The sequence below is a fragment of the Scyliorhinus torazame genome, chromosome 7 (genome assembly GCF_047496885.1).
Source record: "Scyliorhinus torazame isolate Kashiwa2021f chromosome 7, sScyTor2.1, whole genome shotgun sequence".
Classification (NCBI taxonomy): Eukaryota; Metazoa; Chordata; class Chondrichthyes; order Carcharhiniformes; family Scyliorhinidae; genus Scyliorhinus; species Scyliorhinus torazame.
In genome coordinates, this window is record NC_092713.1 from 97,972,127 (window position 1) to 97,993,295 (window position 21,169).

Consider the following 21,169-nt stretch of genomic DNA (forward strand, 5'->3'; position numbering starts at 1 on the left):
AACTATTAATGTTATGAATCCAAGGTGGGTAGATAGGAACAAAAGACGCCCTTTCAGCCCTTCGATCATGCTAACATTGAATAATGTCATGGCTGATTTGAATGTGGTTTCAACTCCATCTTCCTGCCCAGGCCAGGTGACCCTAGACTTCCTTGTCCAACAAAAATCTTTCAACCTCAGCTTTAAATAAATTCAATAACCAAGCCTCCTCTGCTTCTGGGGAAGAGAATTCCACACACTAACTTCCCTGAGAGAAAGAGTTTCTCCTCATTTGTCATAAAATGGAGATCTCTTATTCTTAAACTGTGTCCCCTAGTTCTGAATAAAAGGAAACATTCTCCCAAACACCACCCGATCGAGACCCCTCAGAATCCTGTATGTTTCAATAAGATCACCCCTCAATCTTCGAAACTCCAAGATACAGGACCAACCTATTCAACCTTTCTTCCATAAAATAAGTCCTTCATCATGGAGTTACTGTAAAGATCATCTATTATCTAATTGATAGTTGAACAGGCTTAATAATCAGAATGGTCTACTTATCTTATATTTAAATTTAAAACTATTAAAGTCTATCAGGACTAAAATAGCTACCTTAGAATGCATTTCTTACTTAATGGATAAAAGCAGGAGGTTTGGATGAAGTAAACTTTCATTTGCTTCATAGAATGACATGGACAATGAAAATCTCAATTCATCCCGACCCAAACTTCATCCAGCACTAAAGTAATGGGAGGGGCCTCAGTACTTTAAAAGTCTAAAATCATCTGAAGTCATAGGTGGTAGTCATCAATGGTTAAAGAAGGGGGAACAATTCCAAGGTGGTTTTCCCAAGCAGTCTCTCATCTCAAAGGCACAGGAAGCCCTCAAGAAACAACATAAGTAGCCAGTTATGCTCTTTCCTCAAGCTGAAGCTGTGTCAGGAGATTGATGAAATCCCCATGGAAATTCCACTGTTGATTGTGTGAGCTTTCGTAGAAAATGCTGATGATTGTCTGTTTGCATTACTTTTCCTGGAAAATATTCTGCTGGAATATTCACAATGCATGGACTCAATTAATTAAAGTGAACAGTGGCATTAAAACTGGGAAATATAAAGCATATGTTGTCGAGCATTGAAATATTTGCATTGGGACAACTTGCTTCTTTCAGATAAATGGATCGTAATGTTATTTAAATCAAGGAAGCAGAACATTTTTCTCTGTAATCACAGACCTTTAGTCGAAGAAACCAACAATTTAAACGTCATTGTAATCATATTGAAAGATTCAACTGAATTTGCTGAATGTTTCATTTACCGAAGAAAATTAACCCAATTTGCTTATAAATGATCCAGAGTTTCATTGGCTGGAGGCAGACTAAGCACAACTAAGGACAACACGGTAGCACAGTGGTTAGAACTGCTGCTTCACAGCTCCAGGGTCCCAGGTCCGAATCCCGGCTTGGGTCACTGTCTGTGCAGAGTCTGCACGTTCTCCCCGTGTCTGCGTGGGTTTCCACCAGGTGCTCCGGTTTCCTCCCACAAGTCCCGAAAGACGTGCTGATGGATAATTTGGACATTCTGAATTCTCCCTCAGTGTACCCAAATGGGTGCCGGAATGTGGCGATGAGGGGCTTTTTACAGTAACTTCATTGCAGTGTTAATGTAAGCCTACTTGTGACAATAAAGATTATTTTTTAAAAAGCGAGGATGGTTGTGGTTGTTGGAGGTCAGTCGGCTGAGCCCCAGGATATCACTGCAGGAGTTCCTTGGGGTGTGTTCCATTCCAACCATCTTTAGCGCTGCTTCATCCATGACTTTCTTTCCATCATAAGATGAGATGTTGGGATGTTCGCTGATGATTTCACACTGTTCAGTTCCATTTGGGACTCTTCAGATAATGGAGTAATCCATGCCCAATGGACAACATTCAGGTGGTAAGCAACATGGTACGGTAGCAGGCACGGTAGCACAGTGGTTAGTACTGTTGCTTTACAATGCCAGGGACCCGGGTTCGATTACCGGCTTGGGTCACTGTCTGTGCGGTGTCTGCACATTCTTCTCATATCTCGGGTTTCCTCCGTGTGCTCCGGTTTCCTCCCACAAGTCCCAAAAGATGTGCTTGTTAGAAATTCTGAATTCTCCCTCTGTGTACCCGAACAGGCGCCAAAGTGTGGCGAGCAGATGATTTTCACAGTAACTTCATTGCAGTGTTAATCTAAGCCTACTTGTAACACTAATAAAGATGATGATTATTATTATTTGCGCCACACAAGTATAAACAATGACGATCACAAACAAGATCCCCCTGCCCTTGATATTCAATGACATTGTAATTGGTGAATTGTATAAGTAGAGAGAAAGTGAAAGTGAATACGAAAGAAAATATGTTAGGGAAATAAAGGGAGTTTTAAGGGTTTTATATTTGTATTGTAAATATTGGAAATAAGGTACAGTTTTAAGAGGGTTTAACTTAATGTTTCTGTGCTTGGAAGAGTAAAACCTTTCTTTAGATTCATGCCGGACAATGGTGTTTGTATGTGTGAGGTTGGTTTCGATTTCAACTGTGATTCCAGAGGCGGCTATGGCATGAAGAGTAAATAAACCAGCACTGATTATGTAGCAATCGGAGCCTTGTAAGGTAGAGTAGCTTTTTATTTTTAGTTCAGCTATTGGGATTACAGTTGGAGATAGATAGTGAGTTAGAACTCAGCTCTCACAGATCTGCTAGAAGCAATTGGTTTTAGAAGGCTAGACAGGGAACATCTCTCTCAGCCTTGCTGGAAGAAAAGCTATACTATGGATGTAATGGTTAAGAAAACAGATGTTGGAAACCTAAAGTCCAGCCAGCTAAAGAAACTGAAGAAATGAAGAGAAGCTTCCATCAAGTTTGGAGTTAATGGAACAGAGGAAACTGGGAACCAGAACAGATGACTGTTCAGTAATGTCACAGAGTTGAAAAGGCATTGGGTCATGAGAGGCTAGAAAGTTACCTGCAGTAGTGCTAAGGTCTGTAAGCAATTACTACAGTTTGGGAGACATTATTTGAAATAATTGTGGCAATCGGTGGTAGGGCCTTGGAGTTTGTGTAAAAGCCTTTAAGACAAAGGACACATGAAGGCAGAGGTTTAAAACCTGAAAGAAAAACCTTCATGAAAGCAGTGGAGGGAAAGCATAATTTAAAAGAAGATTTTAAAATGTGACTTTTGAAAGCAGAATTTGAAATCACTTGTGCAGAAGCTGGAGTCCAATGAACAAGGTGGCTCAGTATATAAGAATCAATTGGGGGGGATTTTGAAGAGAAATCCACAGACATTTACCTGGGTTTAAGGAGTGTCTTACTAAAGTCATCTTGTGTGCTTCAAAGGGTCTTTGCATGTTAATCATAGAATTTACAGTGCAGAAGGAGGCCATTCGGCCCATCGAGTCTGCACCGGCTCTTGGAAAGAGCACCCTACCCAAGGTCAACACCTCCACCCTATCCCCATAACCCAGTAACCCCACCCAACACTAAGGGCAATTTTGGACACTAAGGGCAATTTATCAAGGCCAATCCACCTAACCTGCACATCTTTGGACTGTGGGAGGAAACCGGAGCACCCGGAGGAAACCCACGCACACACGGGGAGGATGTGCAGACTCCGCACAGGCAGTGACCCAAGCCATAATCAAACCTGGGACCCTGGAGTTGTGAAGCAATTGTGCTATCCACAATGCTACCGTGCTGCCCATAACCATTGACCATTAATTAGACTATTGTAATTTAAAATGTACTTTGTAATCTGTGTTAATTTTTGTGTAATTGTTCAGATAAAAGGGGGAGTAAAGGAGTATTGTGTCATAATCCAATATTTTCGTGTTCAACAAATGTTTTTTTCGTTATTAAAACTAGTTACCAGTCTTGTGACTCTGTTCCTGCACGTTTTATAAAGAAAAGTTATGGTATTTTGAGCCAGCGTTCCATTCTGGGATCTTCCTGTCCAGTTATCACATGAACTTGGATCGTAACAAAGAGGATATGTCACCTCTCAGAACAACAGAATTCAAACTTTGAATTGTGCAAATAATATTTACTTCATTAAAGTTGGAAGACGAGGCAGTTTTTCACACCAGGCTTTGTAACAGGAGTGTTTAAAGTCAACAATGTGTTTCCTGTCCTGCTTGGACGATGAAAGTTTGTGGTGGTCTGTACAACACAGAAGTCTGAATGTGCCAAATCTCAAGTCAAAAGTGACAAACCACATGTCAAGAGTCTCACAGAGAGAGACGTGTAAGAAAATAGATTACAGTAAATGGTAAAAACCAGCACTTTCTTGTGATTATCTCGTTAAAGCACAGTCACCCGAATATTTCCTTTCACACAGCAACACGCACAATATGCACTGCAACAACTTGCTAAGTCTCCTTCGACTGCACCTTCCAAACTCACAATTTCTACCACATCGAAGAACAAGTGCAGAAAATACATGGGAATGCCACCACATGCATGCTCCCCTCCAAACCCCGAACCACCCGAGTTGGAACTATGGGCGCGATCCACCGGAAAAATTTCTAAGTGTGCCAGTGAGTGGGCATTGCCGCGAGTTTCCCGCCGTTCAGCCCAGCAAGGCCGGCAACACTATTCAACGTTAATTGGTCCACTTAACGAGGCCTCACAGGCTTCCCGGCCCGAATGCCGGCTCGCCAACTGATTCGCCGGGACCGCGCTCACCATTCCCCCGCTAACAAGGTCGAGCAGCACTTAGGCTGCACTTGCTCAGCCAACCCTAGTAAGCTCGCAACACTGGCACCGAGGAGACCCTCCCCAAGATTCGGGGATGCTGACCTCGGGAGGCTCCTGGACGCGGTGGAAGCCAGGAGGGAAGGCCTGTTCCCCTGAGGGTCGCGGAGGGTGAGCCACAAGTGCTGCCTGGGACAAAGTGGCTGCAGCAGTCAACTCGGGCAGTGTGACCAGCAGGACTGGCCTCCAGGGTCGGAAGAAGGTTAACTACCTTCACCGGGCAGCACAGGTGAGTAGACACCAACGTCCCACCCCCCCAACCCCCTAAGGGAGCATCCCACGTGGCGACCCTCCCTCCATCCCTCTCCCCTTTCAGCATTCCCTACACCCACCCCTTCAACCCATCCTCCACCCCAACCCACCCTCCATCCCCTCCCTCTTCAGCCCTCCCTCCACCCACCCCTTCAACCACCCTCCCCCCAACCCTCCCTTCACACACCCCCCACAACTGTGAATCTCACGTGTGGCTAACAATGCCCTCTCTGTGTTTCCTCAGGTAAAGCTCTCCCAGAATTGGTGGGAGAGGGCCCAGACTGGCGGTGGGGTCCCGGACTTGAGAATCCTCACCTCCTTCAAGGAGCGGGCCCTGGAGGTGACTGGTGTGGCCGAGGACAAGGCGGTCACCAACGCAGAGGCTGGCGGATGCTGTAGAGGTTGGGAACCACCAAGCTCCACCCGGAGGGCCTGGCAAACACGAGTGGTGATTGCCTTTCTCACCGATCCATCCCTCCCACTGACCACATGTCCATTCTTCCACTGGTCCAGCAGCCAATGGCGCCGGTCCATCCCGGGTGACACCCTCTCCTGACCACGAGGAGACCACCTTGGAGGAAAGCTCCGAGGATGCAACTGTTATAGTCGCGACACTGCTGTCATCCCCACTCTCCACCAACGTAGATACACGCAGCTCGGTGTGAAATGTTAGTGGGCAGGCTTCTGGGGCACAATCTGGTGAGCACCACACAGCTGATGATGCACGTCTGGGGCAGACAGGAACCCCCAGACGAGACAGCAGTTGGAAGTCTGCTGGATCCCTGGACCCTGCTGAGTCACAAGATGATGCTGAGCCTCTGAAACAGGGTTACCCGTTGCTGATGGAGACGATGGGGGGCGTCCTATTCAGAGGGAGATGTCAGCATCACTCCAGCAGATCCATAGTTGATTGGAGGAGTCCCAGAAGCTACGGGTGCAGGAGATAGCGCCAGCAATGAGCGGCACCGAGGCCAACACTGCTAGGGTGATCACCGCAGTGGAGAGCCTGGTGCACGACGTCGGCACCATGAGTGAAGATGTCCAAGGCGTTGCACAGTCAGTGACGGCCATGGCTGAGGGTCTCGGCAATATGCCAAGACACAAATACTGAAATTTTTTTGACAAATGCCTGGAAAACTTTATTACTCTTGGAATAGCCTTTCAGGTAAGGTACTTGGTGCAAAAGGCTTAAGCTTATTCAAGAATCAGATGAATGATTTGATGAAAAATGCAAATCAGATGGAAGAGATAAGATAGGCTGAAAAGATTCTTTGACCCATAACTATCTTGCACTTTGAACAAAGAACAAAGAAATGTACAGCACAGGAACAGGCCCTTCGGCCATCCAAGCCCATGCTGACCATGCTGCCCGACTAAACTACAATCTTCTACACTTCCTGGGTCCCTATCCCTCTATTCCCATCCTATTCATGTATTTGTCAAGATGCCCCTTAAATGTCACTATCGTCCCTGCTTCCACCACCTCCTCCGGCAGCGTGTTCCAGGCACCCACTACCCTCTGTGTAAAAAACTTGCCTCGTACATCTACTATAAACCTTGCACATCGCACCTTAAACCTATTCCCCCTAGTAAATGACCCCTCTACCCTGGGGAAAAGCCTCTAACTATCCACTCTGTCTATGCCGCTCATAATTTTGTAGGCCTCTATCAGGTCGCCACTCAACCTCCGCCGTTCCAGTGAGAACAAACCGAGTTTATTCAACCGCTCCTCATAGCTAATGCCCTCCATACCAGGCAACATTTTGGTAAATCTCTTCTGCACCCTCTCTAAAGCCTCCACATCCTTCTGGTAGTGTGGCGACCAGAATTGAACACTATACTCCAAGTGTGGCCTAACTAAGGTTCTATACAGTTGCAACATGACTTGCCAATTCTTATACTCAATGCCCCGGCCAATGTAGGCAAGCATGCCTTCTTGACTACCTTCTCCACCTGTGTTACCTCTTTCAGTGACCTGTGAACCTGTACACCTAGATCTCTCTGACTTTCAATACTCTTGAGGATTCTACCATTCACTGTATATTCCCTACCTGCATTAGACGTTCCAAAATACATTACCTCACATTTGTCCGGATTAAACTCCATCTGCCATCTCTCCGCCCAAGTCTCCAAACAATCTAAATCCTGCTGTATCCTCTGACAGTCCTCATCGCTATCCGCAATTCCACCAACCTTTGTGTCGTCTGAAAACTTACTAATCAGGCCAGTTACATTTTCCCCCAAATCATTTATATATACTACAAACAGCAAAGGTCCCAGCACTGATCCCTGCGGAACACCACTAGTCACAGCCTTCCAATTAGAAAAGCATCCTTCCATTGCTACTCTCTGCCTTCTATGACCTAGCCAGTTCTGTATCCACCTTGCCAGCTCACCCCTGATCCTGTGTGACTTCACCTTTTGTATTAGTCTACCATGAGGGACCTTGTCAAAGGCCTTACTGAAGTCCATATAGACAGCATCCACTGCCCTACCTGCATCAATCATCTTTGTGACCTCTTCGAAAAACTCTATCAAGTCAGTGAGACACGACCTTCCCTTCACAAAACCATGCTGCCTCTCACTAATACATCCATTTGCTTCCAAATGGGAGTCGATCCTGTCTCGAAGAATTCTCTCCAGTAATTTCCCTACCACTGACGTAAGGCTCACCAGCCTGTAGTTCCCTGGATTATCCTTGCTACCCTTCTTAAACAAAGGAACAACATTGGCTATTCTCCAGTCCTCCGGGACATCACCTGAAGACAGTGAGGATCCAAAGATTTCTGTCAAGGCCTCAGCAATTTCCTCTCTAGCCTCCTTCAGTATTCTGGGGTAGATGCCATCAGGCCCTGGGGACTTGTCTACCTTAATCTTTTTCAAGACGCCCAAAACGTAGTCTTTTTGGATGTCAATGTGACCCAGGCTATCTACACACCCTTCTCCAGAGTCAACATCCACAAATTCCTTCTCTTTGGTGAATACTGATGCAAAGTATTCATTTAGTACCTCACCCATTTCCTCTGGCTCCACACATAGATTCCCTTGCCTATCCTTCAGTGGGCCAACCCTTTCCCTGGCTACCCTCTTGCTTTTTATGTACGTGTATAAAGCCTTGGGATTTTCCTTAACCCTATGCTGGGTTCCAGCCCTAGATATCTTGGCGGCCCAATATCATTTTTCATTTGTTGCCAAATTATCTGACTGACCATAGTCTACTTCACAGACATATACACCACAGCAAGAGTCATTATGTAATAATCAGAAACAAGAAACGTGGCTGACTTTCCACACCAAACCATGAGCTACCAGAGCAACACAGTTATGATTATTTCCAATGGAGTGCATTCAAACTTATTATCTGATAGGATTCCTCCCAAGTGACCTAGAACCGTTCATTATTAAACTAAACATCTTGCATTAAAATACTATTTTTTATATGAGGAAAAGTGATTATGGTTTCTACAATTGTATTAGTATTAGTGGGGCAGCATGGTGGCACAGTGGTTTGCGCTGCTGCCTCACAGCGCCAGGGACCCGAGTCAATTCTGGTCTTTGGTTACTGTCTGTGTGGAGTTTACACTTTCTCCCCCTGTCTGCATGGGTTTCCTCCGGGTGCTCCGGTTTCTTCCCAAGATATGCCGATTAGATGGATTGACCATGCTAAATTGCTCCACAGTGCCCAAAGTTGTGCAGGTTAGGTGGGTTTACAGGGATAGGGTGGGGGAGCACCTAGCCAGGGTGCTCTTTCAGACCAAACATCGCCAAAACTGTAAACAGGTATTTCCACTCCACACTATCAAATGTCTTCTTGGTATCCAAAGATACAACCGTCTCTGGATCCAGCCCCGTAGGCGGGGAGAGAACTGCATTTAACAATCACTGCACATTAGACGACAGCTGCCGGCCCTTTACAAATCTGTCTGATCTTTACCTATCACCCCAAGAAGACATTGCTCTAATCTCATCGCTAGTACAATACCTCGGCATCCACATTCAGCAACGAATTAGGATGGTACGATCACAGGATCATTATCTTTTTTCAACTAGAGGGAAATAGATACCTGCACTAATGTCGCCAGAAAGGAGCCCCAGGTCAGAGTCCTGAAACATGTCCACCACCAATAGGACCAACTGTCTGGCAAACTTCTTATAAAACTCCACTGGAAGTCCATCCGGCCCCGCGGCCTTACCTGTTTGCCTCCGCCCTATAGCTGCTAAGACTTCCCCAGGACCTAGCAGTGCCTCCAACTCTTCGCTCTCCTCCTCCCCAGCACAGGAAATTTCAGACCTTCCAAAAATGCCAACATATCCAACAACCCTCTGGCTGCTCCGACCTGTAAAGATTCTTACAGAAAGCCTCAAATGCACCGTTTACGCCATCCGCGGCAGACAGCAGCTTGCTGCTTAAGTCCCTGACCTGAATGACATCTCGGGAGGCCGCCTGCCACCTCAACTGGTGAGTCAGGAGATTGCTGGCCTTCTCCCTATATTCATAAATGACTCCCCTCAAATGCTGCAGCTGGTGCACCCCCTGACCCGTAGACAGCAGATTGAACTGCATCTGCAGTTTCTTCCTATTTGCCAGGATCTCCAGGGTAGGGTCACTCAAATACATGCGGTCCACCTCCAGAATATCATCAACTAGCTTTTGGCACTCTTTTCTTACCTCCCTATCCATGTGCGCCTTGTATGATATAATCTCTCCTCAGATAACCACATTCAAAGCCTCCCACAGCATGGTAGAAGAGACAGACCCGTTCCCATTGAAGCCTATATACTCATCTATAGCCTTAGAAATGCACCTACAAAACCCTATATCCACTAGTAGCCCTACTTCTATCCTCCATGCCGGATATTGAACAGGGCCCACCTCTAAAACCAAGTCCGCCAATGCGGAGTATGTCCAAAATGACTATAACCGAATATTCTACTTTCCTCCCCCCGGGAAGAGACCTACCCATCAAAAAGAAGTCTATCCTAGAGTATACCTTATGAACTGGGGAAAAGAACGAGAATTCTTTACCCTCCCCACCCCCCGGATGCATGAACCGTCACGGGTTTGCCCCTTCATCTCTTCAAAAAACGCTAACAGCACTTTTGTTATTCCGAAGGAGCCAACGACTTCGGCCTAGACTGGTCTAACTTCAGCTCCAGCCCACAGTTTAAGTCTCTCCCACCCCCAATATCAGCTGATGTGGCTCCAAGTCCGGGATGAAGGCCAACGGCTTCCTTATAAATGTCACATCATCCCAATTCAGGCCATATACATTTACCAATACTAACAACTTAACCACTAATGGCCCAGTAACAATCACATACCTGCCACCTGTGGCCGCTACAACCTTATTTGTTAAGAATCTTGTCCACTTATTGACGACAATTGTCACTCCCGGGCCCTACTGTCGAAGCTTAAGTGAAATATCTGGCTCACTCACCCTCTCCGGAATCTGGTCTGCTCCCTCACCCGCAGGTGAGTCTCTTGCAAAAACACCACATTGGCCTAAAAATTCTTCAAGTGGGATAAGACTCTCAGTCACTTCACTGGACCCCCCAACCCCCGCAAGTTCCATGTGACCAACCTGATCGGAGGTCTCTCATCCCCCCAACCCAGAGTCAGCCATTTACACCACAAAGGATTATCCTGCACCCACACCAAATACCTAGGCCCAAGACATGCTCAAGATGGCTGACGACTTCACCCGAAAGGTGAGACAAAGAAAATGCCCTAGTCACCGTCAGAGAAACACTGCCCCCTCCCCCCCCCCCCCCCCCCTCCACCCCCCCCCCCCCCCCCCCCCCCCCGCCGGCGCCATTCCCCTCTCCCCAACCACTAAGTGGTACCAATTTCAAGGGGTCTCTCGCCGCTCCCAGAGTTTTGGATTCCCCGGCTCCTTCAGCCACGCTCTCGCCAAGCCTCCCACTCCCTGGCTCACCCTTTCACTGCTTCCCTCTCCTGGGCTTGAGTTCCTATTGAAGTCCCAGATCCAATCTGAAGTCAGAGCTTCGACGTTGTGGAAATGCAAGTCCCAATGACGCAGAAATGTCAAGCTGAGTCTGCTACAATCCATGTATTTTTTAAATGCTCCTGCCTCTTGCTGCTCTTCTCCGAGCCCTCATTCACAGCTAGCGTTCAAGAGAGGGAAAGCAGCACAACTTTAAGTAAGTACATAGAACATAGAACAGACAGTGCAGGAGGAGGCCATTCAGCCCATCGAGCCTGCACCGACCCACTTAAGCCCTCACTTCCACCCTATCCCCGTAACCCAATAACCCCTCCTCACCTTTTTGGTCACTAAGGGCAATTTATCATGGCCAATCCACCTAACCTGCTCATCTCTGGACTGTGGGAGGAAACAAGAGCACCCGGCGGAAACCCACGCAGACACGGGGAGAACGTGCAGACTCCGCACAGTCAGTGACCCAGCGGGAAATCGAACCTGGGACCCTGGCACTGTGAAGCCACAGTGCTAGCCACTTGTACTCCCTGGGATGAGGGGGGCCCTGTTGCCAAACTAATGAACAGGATGATGACCATAAATCCCAAATAGAAGAGCTCCTAACCTCAACCGTGCAATCCCATTTTTAAAAACAAATTTTTATTCAGAAAAGATTTTCAGTATAACAAAGTAACAATACAGCAAACTCAAATACAAACTACACCCACCCAAACCCCAGCCCAACCCCTTTCACGCTCAACCATCCAAAAAGAAAGCAAACTTTAACAAAATCCCCCCTTTAACAGTTGACAGTAACCAGTTCCCTGAAGAGAGGAGATGAAAGGCTGCCACCTCGAGTAGAACCTTTCCACCGATCCCCTCATGGTGTACTTAATCTTCTTTAGGTGAAAAAATTCCAATAGGTCCCCCAGCCAGGCCGAGGCCTTAGGCATCACCGGGGACCTCCACCCAAGCAGAACTCACCTCCGAGCTATTAACCAGGTGAAGGCTAGGACATCTGCCCTCGTCGGCATCTGCAGCATGGGTGAGTCCGATACTCCAAAAATGGCCACCAATGGGCATAGCTCCAAGTAAATCCCCCAAATCCCCAACATCGTGTCCATAAAGGAGACCCAGAAGCCTACAAGCTTGGTGCAAGACCAATACATGTGCGTATGATTTGCTGGCCCCCTAGAGCACCACTCACACCTATCTTTCACCCCGAGAAAGAATCCACTCATGAGCACCTTGGTCAGGTGCACCACCTTGAACTGAATCAACCTTGACCTCGCATATGAGGAGGTGAAGTTGTCCCTGTGCAGAGCCTCACTCCACACCTCCCCTCAAAAACCAAACCTAGTTCACCCTCCTATTTCCCCTTTACGTCTTCCAACAATGCCTGCTCCGACAACAACATCTGCCCATAAATATCCACAATATTTCCCTCCCCTAACTCGGTCAAGTACAGGACCTTGCCCAAGTGTGAGGGTGGCGGTGCCAGGAGAAATGAAGGAAGCTCCTTATGCAGAAAGTTGCGAACCTGCAAGTACCTGAAGATGTTCACTCTCGGGAGCTGGAACTTCTCTAAAACCTCATCCAAACCAGAGAACCTACCTTCAGGAAAGATGTCCCCATACCTCTCCAACCCCTCCCTCTCCCATGCCCTGAACAATGAATCCAAGCCAAACGGCACAAACCTAAATCGGAGCCAACAGCAACATGGAACCCAGTTTAAAATGCTGTCTAATCTGATTCCAAATCACCAAATTGATTATCACCACCGGGCTCGAAGAGAATCTTGCAGGGGAAACTGTGAGTGGGCCAGTAACGACCCTATGCACAAACCGTCCTCCATTCGCTTCCATATAGAATCCGGATCCCCAAGACACCCCCACACCTTATTAATATTTGCCACCCAAAAATAACATAACAGATTAGGTAGTGCCAACCGCTCAACTGCCCATCCTTTGCAGTACCGCCCTACGAACCTGTGGGGTCCTACCAGCCCGAACAAAAGTAGATATCAATTTATTTATCCTGCAAAAGAAAGAGTTCAGAAGGAAGATTGAGCGATACTGTAACAAAAACAAACACAAAAACCTCGGGAGAATAATCATCTTCACCATCTGTACTCTTCTTCCCGCTCAGGTCAGGAGAGAGGGCATCCCACTTTTTCAAGCCAGTCTTCACCCTATCCACATGGGTCACAGCGTTAAGTTCATAGGGCCAGGCTCAATCAAGGGCCCCCCGGATTCCCAGATAACAGAAACTAGTCTTGGCTGAGGCGAAACGGCAACCGCCTCAGATCAGCTCTCCTCCCACGGGGTTCACTGGAAAATATTCGCTTTTGCCCACATTCATCTTGTACCCAGAGAAAAAGCCAAAACTCCTGAGCAGTTTCAATATCTCTTCCACATTAGAGAGTGGGTCCGAGATATAGTAATAATCATCCACATACAAGGTGACTCTGTGCTCCCTCCTTCCACACTCTAACCCCCTCCATCTGGTGGACAACCTCAATGCAATGGCCAGCGACTCAATTGCAAAGACAAACCAAAGCAGGGACAATGGACACCCCTGCCTTGTACCCCTGTTCAGTTGAAAATAATCCAAGCTCAAGGCATTAGTACACGTACGTGCGGTGGGGGCCTGCTACAAAAGACTAATCCATGATATAACTTTGACGTAAAGCCAAACCTTCGAAGGATTTAATAGAGGGACCCCCACTCAACCCTGTCAAACACTTTCTCCGCATCCATTGAAATAATCACCTCTGGCTTGGGCCCTAAGGAGAGCGGTTACACAACGTTTAACAATCTCCAAAGTTGGCTGACAATTGTGGGCCCTTAACTAAACCAGTCTGTTCCTCCAAATTCAGCCCAGGAAGCAGGGCTCCAGCACCTTGGGCAGGATTCTCCGACCCTCCGCCGGGTCGGATAATCCCGGGGGGGGGGGGGGCGTGAATCCCACCCCGCCGCTCCGACGCCAGCTGCCGTATTCTCCGGCGCCGGTTTGCGGGCGGGGGCGGGGTTTACGCCACGCTGGTCGGAGGCCGTTGGCAGAGCCACCCCCGGAAATTATCCGGGCCCCGATGGGCCGAGCGGCCGCCCGTTTCCGGCCAATCCCGCCGTCGTGAAATGGTCCATCATGGCGGGACCTGGCTTGTCGGCCGTCTAGCGGGGTCCTCGGGGGGGCCCGGGGGGTTCCGACCCGAGGGGGGGGGCCCCCACCGTGGCCTGGGCTGCGATCGGGGCCCACCGATCTGTGGGTGGGCCTGTGCCGTGGGGGCACTCTTTCCCTCTGCGCCGGCCTCTGTAGGGCTCCGCCATGGCTGGCGCGGAGAAGAACCCCCTGTGCATGCGCAGGAAACACGCCAGCGGTTTTGCGCATGCACCAGAACACGGCGGCGGTTCTGCACATGCGCGGGACCACGGTGGCCCTTTGGCGCCGGTTGGCGCTGCGCCAACCCCTCCGGCACCGTCCTAGCCCCCAGAAGTGCGGAGGAATCCGCAACTTTCGGGTGGCCCGACGCCGGAGTGGTTCGTGCCGCTCTTGACGCTGGCGTCGGGCCATTGCGCCGAGTGCAGGAGAATCCCACTCCTTAAGACAACAACTTAGCATCAGCGTTTAACAACGAATTGGGTCGATACGTCCACGTTCCATGAGATTCTTGTCCTTCTTCAGGATCAAGGAAATCGATGCCTGCACCAACGTAGCTGGCAACACCTCCCAGGACAGGGAATCATTAAATATATCCACCAGACTTGGGACCAACTAACTCGCAAACTATTTGTACAATCCAATAGAAAATCCATCTGGAGCTTTACCTGTCTACATTAAACTAATCCAGTTCATGACCTCCTCTGGCCCTCTCAACACCCCCAATTGCGGCCTCCTCTCCTGCTCCACCGCCAGGAAGATCAACCCATCTAGAAACTGCACAATTGATGATCTCTCCTCTTGGGACTGTGACTTATCCAGCTCTCGGCCAAAAGCCTCAAACACCTCATAAACCTTCTCTGGGACGGAGCCCAACCCGTCACCCGAGTCCCTGGTCTGCCCTATCTCCCAGGAGGTAGCCTGCTGTCTCAGCTGGTGCACTAACAGATAACTAGCCATATCTCCATATTCATAAAAGGTCCACCTCGAGTGTCACAGCTAGTTCGCTGCCTTGCCTGTCGACTACAGCTCAAATTCCGTTTGCAGTTTCTTTCTGCTTCCAACAACTCTGGTGTCAGGGGCAATCGAGCACTGGTGGCCCACCTCAAGAATGGAGTCCATCAGCCTCTGCCTCTTCACCCTTCCAGATCTATCCCTGTGCGCCTTGTAAGAGATTGTCTCCCCCCCTAATGACTGCCATCGAGGGTTCTCAGAGCGTGGAAGGCGAGACCGCCTCATTCCTGTTAAACTCAATGAATTCCCCAATGGCAGAGGATATATTATCACAAAATGTCTTATCCACGAACAACACCATGTCCAATCTCCAGGGGGGTCGCTCAGAACGGCCCAATTCCAGCATCAGGTCCACAAAATGTAGATCATGATCCAAGATAAGGATTACCAAGTACCCCGCCCCCCTCATCCCAGGGAGAAGAGACCTAACCACCAAAAAGAAGTCAATCTGGGAGTAAACCTGATGGACATGGGAAAAAACGAAAACTCCTTATCCCTCGGATACATAAATCCCCGCATGACTGCCACTACCCCCTATCTGTTCCATGAAAACCAATAACACCTTTGCCACCCCTGATGGACTTGGGACTCAACCTGTCCATTCTAGAATCCAGGACGTAATTGAAGTCTCTCCCCATAATTAGCATATGTGAATACAGATCTGGATAGAAGCCAGCACCTTATAAACGAATGTCGTGTCATCCCAGTTCGGTGCATACACATTGACCAATACCACCGGCATGCCCGCCAACGGCCCACTGGCGATTACGTACCTCCCATTTGGATCTGCTGATATATTAACCGCAGAAACTGACACTCTTATTGATCAACACAGCAGCCACCCACGCCCTACAATCAAAACCTGAATGATATATGTGGCCCGCCCAGCCCTTCCACAACTTTGTTTGATCCTTGATTCTCAAATGGATCCCCTCTAAAAAAAAACACATCGGCCTCCAAACTTCACAAGTGTACAAATTACCTCCCCCCCCCCCCCCCCCCCCCCCCCCCCCCGCCGCCACCAAGGATTGGCCATATCCACCCTGTGAGGCAATGCAGCAATGCCTCAGCCTGCACCAGCTCTGGGCCCACTCAAAATGGACGCCATACCCCCCCCCCCCCCATAAAGCCAGCACAAAGGCAAAGAAACCTTCATCGTCAGCAGGCTCCTCCTCCCCCCTCTCTCTCCACCTCCCAGCCCAACCCCACCCCATTACCAAACAACCAACAGAAGAACAAAAGCCCTCTTCCCGATCCCCAATCCCAAACAAAACAGAAATAAAAAACCTAAGGTTTTAAAAATCCAATGGTAAGAAACTGTAAATATTTCCCCCTTCTCCGCTCCCGTTAGCTAGTCTGACAGCTAGCAGGGTGACCCCCACACAGGGTGTCTCCACACAGGTCAACTATACAGAATACCAGCAATCAGCCACCCGCCCATACCAAAATTGAATACAGAACCGTCGAGGAAAATAAACACCCAGACCCCAGCCCACAAACAACTCCAATAGTACAACATACAAACTCCAACTTCGCCCAGAAAAATCAATGGCCTATAACAACCCATGCACTTCCCCACAGTACAAAAATCTCACTGTAAATACAGATTAACCTAATGTGGACAATTATCTAACTTCTTAGTCCTTGAGCACTTTAGTTCAACCCCAGTGGATGCTTCTCGATGAACTCATTCGCATCCTTTGGCGCATCAAAGTAGTAATCTCTCTCCTCGAAAGTCATCCGAGGACGATCTGAGTACACCACACCAAATCTCACATTACTCTTGTACAGTGCGGCCTTGGCCTTATTGAATGCCACACGCTTTCTCGCCAGCTCCATCCCAATGTCCTGATATATTCTGATGGCATGGCCTTCTCATCTACATTCTCAATGGTCTTTTGTCCACCTCAGGACCTGTTCCTTGTCTTGGTACCTGTGAAACCTGACGATGATCACCCATGGTGGCTCCCCAGATCTGGGCTTCTGTCTCAGCGACCAATGGGCTTACTCCAATTTGGTAGGGGACAGGAAAGCTACCCCACCAGCTTTCCAACCATCTTGGACATGTAGTCCGTAGGGTTTGAGCCTTCCAGACCTTCTTGTATCCCAACAATTCGTTAATTTTGCCATCTTGAGCGGTTCTCCAGATTGTCGACCTTGGCCTTCAATACTTTATGCTCACCAGCCAACAATGCCATCTCTGCCTCCAGGGAGATAATCCAGTCACCATGGTCTGACAGTGCCAGCTCCACCTCTGTATCACTGCACCTGCTCCTCTATCCGCCAGTCCATCTTCTCCAAGGCCCAAATAGGGGCCAAATGCCCCTTCATTGCCTTCTCCAAGTTCTCAGCGACCACCTGCCGCTACTTCTCAAATTCATCCATCAAGAAGGTTGCCACCATCTCAGTCAACCACAGGGAGGCCAAATACGCAGCAGGAGCCTCAGCCATGTTCCTCCCCAACCGAGGTTTGAGGAGTCTGATGACAATCCCTTAGCCGACTTGCTGGGCATTATCTTTGCGAGGGATCCTACCCGATCAAATTCAACAAATTCTTCCCCCCCTCACACATCACCCTTTAACTGGACGAAAATGACCGAAATCAAAGTGCCCTGGCGGAAGCCACTGTGTGTGCGACTGCTCACCACATAGCCGCCACAGGAAGAACCGTGCAATGCTTACGAGTCACTGCACAAATGTTTTCCACCCAGTGGAAAATAGAAAAAAGTGAGATAGATTGGGCCACACCCATAAACCCAAAGCAACTTGATCAAAAGCTTCATGAGCACAAGCCTGGGGGGAAATCCACTGGGAAAATGCCAATTAGCTCAGAAAGCCTGAAAGGTGGTGGGTGAATAAATTAACAAAGCTACTCGGTGGGATTTTCCGTTCCTGAGACTAAGTGTTGATGCCGGGGCAGGATTCTTGGACTTTTACAACAGGAAACCTGGCACCGCACCTAGACTGATTCAGCGACCATGGAGGAGCTAGCACTGGCACCACGCGGAACACAAACGTTTCCAATGGGAAACGGTGCAGGATTCGCCAAGTCTGAGATTCACACTCGAGAGGCTGGCAGGCTGCAGTCGCATATACACATTACACTCCCTACACACACTCATCCCCGCCAACAAGATGGCACTGGTTGTGCTGGAGGGTGTCCATCCTTCTGCTGGGTCGGCTGGGGCCAGAGGGCACCTAGTGGGATGCCCTGGGAGGGGAGACCCATACGGCCTGTGGCCCTACGTTCATAGTGGGCAGTTAGCGGCCTGCGCAGCTGCATGGCTGCTGCGGCAATGATGTTCCGTGCTTGTCCACCCTGACTCCACAGCCCACCTCCTGGCCTCCCCCCGTTACCCTCCCCAACCCTGTCAGAAGCAACGTGTCTGGTAGATGGCCAGTGTCATGACTGTCAGCAAACTATGGCGATGTGGGACACTTTCCATACCCCGTCTCACCCCCTCAGCAGCCACGGCGCCTGTTTCACGATTTTTAAAAGCACAAGTGAACCTCGCCATCGAGAAATCGCCCCAGTGGAAGTGGGGAATTGCGGAGGGCCCAGTGAATAGCCAGGCCCGCTAATGATATGTCAACGGTGTTTATTGTGCATGCGTTCTGGAATGCATTGACACCGCTGTCAAGGCACTGGTGAATTGCGATTTGGCGTGAAACCGGCCGCCGCCGTGATTTCAGCGTCTAAACCAATTCTCCGCCCAAATGCGTTTCCTGATTCAGGCGTCAGCTGACGGAGAATCCCGCCCATTTTCTTTGCATGAAGGAGCAACTGAGCCATTTTATCAATTCACTTAAGATACTGCCAAGTAATGAATTCAATTATAAATGTAACAACATATCACTTAAACAACAAATTGACACAAATATCAACCCCAGCAAAACTGAGTTCCACATTGCCATCGCTGTTTATCTTATTTGGGGAATGTGTGATTTCCCATATGTTCAAGATACTCGTAGAAGAAGCATAACCTTGGACTTACCCAGACACAGATTTGCAGTCATTAGCCACAGTATCATCATTTCTGAAACATAGGGAAACTGAAAGTAAAAAAGGATGGGTGAATTCATATTGCAATTAATATAAAATTAAATTTAAAAATATAACGTATTCTTCAAAAGTAAATAACATAATAGGTATAGTAAGAAATATGTACAAGTAGAAAGGAAAATGCTCGAAACATAAAATTAAAAAAATGTAAACCACTGGCAATTACTGCATCTGAAACAGAAAAATAGGATGTCTTGGCAAAATTGATGCACTCAAAACACTCATTTATCTTTCGCTTCCAGTTACTGTGTAACCTCCATTTAACTTTATGCAATGTTGACATATCCTCAAGTTTTTTGATTGAGTTTATTCTGATTGTGACGTGTGGAACATTGAAATCAATAGGAAAGCTGCAACACTTCCATCCATTGAAATGAATCAGTACAGCTCCAATGGTAATTGTAATAATTTCTGTTTCCTTACTTGCCATACATTTATTCTAAAATAAAAAAACAATGGGAAATTTCCCAATTATACTCTGGGAATATTATATCATCTTGGCACAATGGATAGAGGAAAGTTATGTTGGAAATATTGTCCAGGAACTTTCTGTTCAGGGATCTCATACCAGCAACTTCCCATCCTATTTTCGTCTCTATGTTGCATCCAGTGGCCATAAGAGAGGAAACTAATCCAATATTATAGGAACATCTGTTGTTCCTGTTTGCTCCAGATGTGTTGCTGCATCTTCAGTCTGGGCTGACAAAAATAACTAAAGGCTGTCATTTTCTCTGATAAACTGCGATCAACAAGTCCAATTCAATCCAACTTTGAGAGATTGACATAAATCAATCAGAGCTAACGGGCGCAATTCTCCCACCGTGTTGCACCCAGCGCCGATCCCATTGCACTGGGTGCATAGCGGGAGAGGCCAAAGGCAGGTTTTGTACCAGGCGTCAAGCTATGCACAATGCACCTGACTCACGCACGATGCACCCAACCAGCGGAACCCAGTACAATCCAGATAATCCTATTCAAATAAGTCATTATGCTCATTTAAATATGCGCAGCCAATTTAAGGCCACATTCTCCCGGCTCCCATTAGTCACCAGCTGCACCAGTCAGGCCCCGCTCAAGCGAATTAGTACTGGTCTCCAAACGCAGGGACAAGACATGATGGCAATGCTGGGGGGCTCTCATGCCTGGGTGGTGTGGGGAGAATCATGCGGACACTTAGTGATTGGGGGGAGGTCGCCCCTCCGGAGCTGAGGATTAGGGGTGGGTTGCCCATGTCTGTGGGGATCATGATGTCTGTGGGTGGGTGGTTTGGTTGGCCCTCAACTTAACTTTGTGATTGGTCATGCCGGCCTCTTTAGTTCCCACTGCAGAAAAAAAATCTAAGTGTGGGATTTTCTAGTGAGAAACCTCCTATGCTCCAATATAATGAATTAGGACATGATTTACCAGCCAGGTCCCGCCCGAACCAGGGCGCAATGTGTCCGGTAGATGCCAGGAGAGTTGTCTTCCGTGGTTTACCCAGCTTGTCACGCTTCACGAGACCTAATAGGATCTTGTGCGACGTCCCCATCTGGATCAGTGTTTGGAAAATCTGCATATTAGAGTGAAATGCCAGTCTCACTCTTATATGCACTCGCCTGATCTACCCAAGGGTTTGGGATCTAACGCTTTTGTCTTGGAGACCTTAGGCAAGTGCACTTGGGCAGGAGGTCTCCCAGGGGATCAGATGTCCCTGGGTGGTTAGCCTCTGGGCAGGGTAGTACCCTGGCACTGCCTGTCTGGCATCCTGGCAGCTCCAGACTGCCACCCAGGTGGCACTGCCAGGGTGCCAGGCTGGCATATTGCATGTACTGGGGATCGGGTTTGGGATATCATGCAAATTTGAGGTGGGGTCAAGAGGGCTCCGAGGACCCCTTTATAGGTGAATTGGGACATTGCGGGGTTCACGTCAGGGGTCAAGAAATCGGGCACCATTTAAAAATGACATCCCAATCTTCTGCTGCACTGAGGAGTTCCAGCAGGAG

General features: G+C 48.3%; 1 protein-coding gene across 1 annotated transcript in view; it reads right to left on the reverse strand.

Moving 5' to 3' along the window:
• Positions 1–21,169, reverse strand: part of lepr (leptin receptor) — a 194,054-nt gene that overhangs the window by 164,849 nt on the left and 8,036 nt on the right. Inside the window, exon 3 of the mRNA XM_072511112.1 lies at positions 19,120–19,177. Coding sequence (XP_072367213.1) covers positions 19,120–19,177 — 58 coding nt within the window. The remainder of the gene's footprint in view (positions 1–19,119; positions 19,178–21,169) is intronic.